Source organism: Nilaparvata lugens, chromosome 6 (genome assembly GCF_014356525.2).
Source record: "Nilaparvata lugens isolate BPH chromosome 6, ASM1435652v1, whole genome shotgun sequence".
Lineage (NCBI taxonomy): Eukaryota > Metazoa > Arthropoda > Insecta > Hemiptera > Delphacidae > Nilaparvata > Nilaparvata lugens.
Window position 1 is genome coordinate 27,230,647 of NC_052509.1, and position 5,904 is coordinate 27,236,550.

The 5,904-nt window shown below is 32.2% G+C and overlaps 1 protein-coding gene across 1 annotated transcript; it reads right to left on the bottom strand.

Moving 5' to 3' along the window:
* Positions 1-2,248: 2,248 nt before the first annotated feature.
* LOC111052200 lies at positions 2,249-5,524 on the bottom strand. The gene is made up of 3 exons (XM_039431414.1): positions 5,304-5,524; positions 3,465-3,964; positions 2,249-2,479 (listed from the first exon to the last, which is right to left on the bottom strand). Exons 2-3 carry the CDS (start codon positions 3,696-3,698, stop codon positions 2,249-2,251), a joined length of 465 nt encoding a protein of 154 aa, XP_039287348.1. The 5' UTR covers positions 3,699-3,964; positions 5,304-5,524.
* Positions 5,525-5,904: the final 380 nt, after the last annotated feature.

Genomic DNA, 5,904 nt, shown 5'->3' on the forward strand with positions numbered 1-5,904 from the left:
TATATGTTCCTAATATACAGAAGAATATATCTATTACAATCAAAAAATTTGAAATTTTTAAATAAAATATCAATCTGTACATTTTCATTTAATAACAATTCCATAATATCTATCAATCATAGCATTCCAGTATTATATATCTACCTATACATATTTTATAAATGTGCAATAACAGTTCAACTACGAAAATAATGAATTTTACATAAAATTTATCCAATACTACATTTCTTACATACTAATGAAATACCATTTATAGTAATCAACAATAATAACATTCTAGTTTTAAATATCTACCTATTCGTATTTTATTAACAAAACGAGTAATAACAGTATTAACTTCAACAATAATAAATTCTCGACAAATAATACATTTTTATATAATAATCCATCACACATACAATAATCTTTTCCAACTATCTAATTTTTAGAGCTCAATCTATCCCCATCAAACTTACTTTATTCAGCTCAATGCATTCCCCACTTAACCGTCTAAAATGAGCATCGAATACTTTAAATATTTTCAATGATATCCTCTGTTTCCTGACTATAATTATCGGACATTATTCAAGTGCTTATTATCATAGATCTGATTTCGATTGCTTTCATTGTATACACATACAAACGGTTGATTTTCTGCTCCATAAAGTTCGAAGTAAAACCATGAGTTTGTCATCGTCAGTAACTACATTTGTAGTGAATTTTTCTAAATAGTGTCTTCTTATTCCACCATACATCGGGCACCTCAACAGAAAATGATCCACAAATTCCTTCTCTTTCATATTACAAATAGGGCATTCTAATGAGCTGTCAATCCATATTCCCAGGTCTCTATTATTATATAAATAGAAAGAGTCAGAACAGTAGCACACGGTCAGTTCACTGCCTAATGCATTGATTGTGAGCCTTTTTACTCGTTCTCTCTCATATTCTCTCACTCTCTTTCTCATTTCCTTTCTAACTAGTCTCAGAACTTTCTTTCTTTGGATCTATAGTCAGTGACCATTATCATGGTTATTGTTGTGGGAGTGATTGACAAAGTTTGCAAATCACAAAATATATTTCTTTGCGTAATGGTTCAATCAACAATTTTACGATTATTGTGCAATGACAAAAATAAAACAAATGAATAGCTGTAGTGTGAACTTGAGTGTAGTTTTGAAATATCAAAACAATGAAGGTGAGCCCTCTTCTGTCAGCATTGTCCTTCGTCCTAACTTCTTTCAGTTTCCATTGTCATTGCAAATTCAACCCTCAATAGTTGTCACCACCTACCCATTTCACACCCGCTCATCCTTTGTCTATCACCACCTACACCTAATGTCTTTCTCTCCTTCACATGACTGTAGTGAACCTCCCGAGCTGTAAAACTCACTCAGGAAGTATTGTACTAATTTTGAAATCCGCGATTCGTATAATAATATTACTCATCATGTGTTTGTGAATGTATAGAACTTTATGAATACTTTATATATTATGGAATAAGTCAGAATCAAAATTCAAGACAGACAGCTGAAATCACGTGTTGACACATAAACGACAGACATTCTGTATGATTACTCGCAAAACACAGACACCCATCAACTGGTTTGGTGATGTCACCACACATTTTTTCTTACACAATAATTCCAATGTTACCCTGATTCAATACCCGCTATTACTTAGTAATAGCTTTCTATTTAGTAGGTATTGGTTATATCCTCAATAAATGTCGTCAAATCATGTTATAGCTTTCGTTCAATAACTGCAAATATACAGGTTAATCAAGTTGGAAATCGTATAAATTCGATTTGTATACAATGATGGAATAGTTTATGATAAGAGAAGTTGTACATACTGCTGATATTTTCAAATATTTTTTGTATATAATTTCGATAGAATAGTGAAATAAGAGCGATATTGTCAGTTTCACATCATTTATTTGAGTCATATTGGTTTAGTTTATTCGTTCAAAAAAAAAAATTATGTGGAACTGACATCATCGCTTTCATTTCACCTTGATATGGAGAAATTCCACAATATCTCTGTTCATACAGTAAAGTTGAAAAAATATTATTATCTTGATTTAATTTTAATTCTAACTATATTAAGTTCGTTCATATACCTTTAGGTCTTTACTCTTTAAGGTGTGTGGTCAACGTTTTTAATCCATGCTCTTAATTTTTAATGTTATTACAACTGTTTATTCTATAAGAACCAAGAAGGACAAACAAAAAACCAATAGATGTGATAATTTTCAATGAGACTTTATTTAAAAATGAGAAAAAGGGATTGATGGCTCCCTGATTGCCATACTTCGACAAGTTCGAGGATCCAGTATCTCTGGCAACAAGGCGTGATGGTAGAAATGAATTAATTTTTTTCTCCATCTTCTCGGTCCAAAACCAACACCCCTCTCGATCTTTTCAATATGGATATCTTTTTTTGTCCATACTACAAAATAACAGATTTTTTTCTCAGCTACATGTAGTTGCCCTTGCACCTGAAAAATCAAGAAACAGCCCAACTTAGAAAATTCCACACATTGTTAGGTAAACGTGCAATATTATCATCCTATGGTATCATGAGGGGCTACTAATTTTTCTAATGAATCAGTCAGTACCTTATTGTATCTTGTTATTTAGGCTTGCTCAACATTTTTTTGAAAAATAATGTCACTTTCAAATGTCAATTCAATGAATTAAGCCAGAGAGAAACAATAGCATAATTTACGCTATTATTTCCCTATGATTAAACGTAGACAAACTAGGATAATAGTTATTCATCCTTGGTAAAACAGCTGATAATTTAGCCCTCTGTCAATAACTGAAGATGGGAGTGCCTGTGTAGGAGTGAGACAGAATTATGTTCAGCTGTTGAACTATTGCAATCAATCAGTTTATCCCATGAGAAGTATTAGCTTGCAATATTGATTAACAAAATATCGGGGCACCGAGCTTCGCTTGTTATTTATTTATTTATTGATAAACAGAACTCAATTCTTCAAAATGATTGGGGAAGGACTAACAGGCATAGCTCAAAACGGTTTCTTCCCCGAATTTTGATTTATACACTATAAATATTCCAAAAAGTAGGTTATGATCCATACACTAGAACTCAGGTTAAATTTTCAGTTCAAATATTTGAAAACATAAACTTTCTAACTTAGATTATTTACAAAACAAATTGAATAACAAAATAACACTCACTAAATCACTTATGAAAAAAAAAATAGGTAATTAGGTCTTAATGATCGAATAAATAAATGAATAAATGAATGAACATGATAAAACTATGCGTTTATGCTTATATGCTTTTGTACTCCAGAGCGAAGCTCGGTGCCCCGATATTGATCCCTAAGTGGCAAGTTTTTGAGTTTTTTCTGTCATAAATAAAATTATTTTTCTCATCTCACGTTTATTTCATGACGGTTTTGAAAGTTTCCGTTATTGTGGGTTAGATATATCAAAAATTACCTATGAATTTACCTGGTAATAATAATTGTGGTTTTTCTTGAGACGGACGTTTCCACAACGTAGTTTTTCCAAGCAGAATGATTTCACTTTGATCACGGCTTCGCTGATAGTGAGGTTTTCAGCAGACTTCGGACATTTCACCTCAATCAGATTATCACCTCCGACCAGTCCGTCAGGTGAAGCCGCCAAGAAGTCATGTTCTTTGTCAACAAACAAACCGCAAGGCAGAACCTGAATTTCTTCCATTTCTTGAAACGCATTTATGACAGCTGGTTGGTGGAGCTGTCCATACAACGAACTTCATTGTCCATTCTGATGATTTTGAAGTTGAAGACACCAGTGTCATATAACCATTATCACTTTTTTCACACTCGTATCTATGGTAGTCCAAAGATCTCAATTCTTGCACAAGATGTTTGCCGTCCACAATAAATCGGCCAGAAATAATATTAAAATCGTCTTTGGGTGGTCTTCCATCCGGCTCAACTATTAGATCTGGATACTCATGATATCTGTAATTAAATGGGGGTGATTAATTATCGAAACATGTTGAAAAATGATTGAGATTTTCTATTTTATTGGCGCACGCACATAGCAGCAGACAGACGGGAAGAATATCAACTTCGGCATGCCAGAGTAAGCAGACATAATGATGTTTCTCCGCCTATGTCTGCTTTTGTGTGCGTAAAGAGAACTAGGAGAGCATAGAGACTCTTTGAAAAATTCTAGATCTATAGTAATTAGGCCAATATCATTTTACAAAAAATGTCAACTTGGAATTATACTTAGTTTTAGTATTGGAATGAACTTCTCTCTCTGAAGTTTATAGCGATGAAGAGTAGGTTTATATATCACAGTATGTCGATAATCTTTCTCAGAAATGATAATCGTATGCCTGTGAATATCTTGTATCTATGTATTCTTTCTCCCTTACCAATTGAGCTGAAGATAGTAATTCTATATGATTTATATAAATATAAATATGATTTATATATATACTGTATAACACTATACTCCATATTGACACACATATATAACTGTATACTGTATTATATAGCCATTGACACAGCAGACAGAACAACATGACAAGCAATACTCCAAATCCAAACAAAACCTAACTCGCACTCTCTCTGACAATCGCTTTCTCTCTCTTCCAACCCCTAAGTTTGGAGAAGCTATACAGCTGTGAGAGAGAAACGCGTTTGGCGAATGATAGTTTCATGCTTTCTCCCCTATCCCTGTCACACTCTTTCTCACTTCAGCCCATTGTAATATTTTCTGTTGTAGAACGGTGTGCAGAAAGTCTCTTCAGGTTTGGAAGAGGCGCCTATTGCATGAATGAACTAGTAATATTAGTCTTATTAACTAGTGTGGAATTTATTTATACTGTACTAAAATTTCAAATAAATATTAGTCAGGTGATCGAGTCATTATTGCTATTTTCATATTGTAGGCTATATTTGTTTTTTTTTTAGCTTCGAAATACTAGCTTGAAAAAATATTTATCTTACTAAAAGTATGAAATATTAACTATGAAAAATTATTCTCGTTCTTGTTTAGCATCTACAAACGCCTTCAACACAACCTAGCTGAATCTAAAAAAATCTGACTTCTAATAAAATTGATCTTATTGTGAATCTTCTCTTGCAAGACAATACTAGTCCAAAATCATATTTCTCAATGAGTAATATTGTGGGTTGATCCAACAAAGCTTTATATAACAGTTGAAAAAAACAATAGAATATAGAAAAAAGTGGACCAGTGACCAAAATACATTCTACTTGTTAGGAAGTATAGAGAACACCATATTCGTATAAATGAAATTAGTTGTAAGTTGAGATGATGACATACCTTGTTAGTAAAGTATCACAGACATTACTCTCCACGTAAGAAACTCCACTATTTCGCATTGAGGTGGTATCAATCTCATGGTTCAAAGCTGGTTGTAGACCAATTGAGGGGAATGGTGGCACAATTGTAGCAAAATCAGAGGTGCCATCAAGGACGCTTTTTTTAGATTTGACTATAAGGTGGAAGAAGATGTTGATGGCCCTAATTTTTCTTCTCCTTTAGATTTCCTTTACAAAAAAGAAAAGTTTATAGGTCTGATGTATTAATTCTCATTGAATTAAATCTTAAATGAATATAGTATGGGAAATAATTGAATCATAGTTAAAAAAATGCCTGGAAACGTTATGTTTTTATAGAAAATAATATTATATAACTTTGAATGTGAATGTCTATTCCAAGTATCATTATTCAAATAAGTGTTTTTTATATTATAATGTATGTGTTGGCTTATTCGTTTTTTCAATTGTTATTTTTATTTATCAAAAAATAACTGGTGGTTTGGTAGATACAAGGATATGGACCATAAAAAACTTCACTTCTTTTTATAGAGGGAAATAATAATTCACTATACTCGCTGATAATTATATTCTGTAAACTATTA

Coding starts and splice junctions, on each gene's coding strand:
- LOC111052200 (XM_039431414.1), bottom strand. CDS start 3,698: ATGGAAGAAATTCAGGTTCTGCCTTGCGGTTTGTTTGTTGACAAAGAA. Junction 2,480..3,464: donor ACCACAATTATTATTACCAG/GTAAATTCATAG, acceptor TTGATTTTTCAG/GTGCAAGGGCAACTACATGT.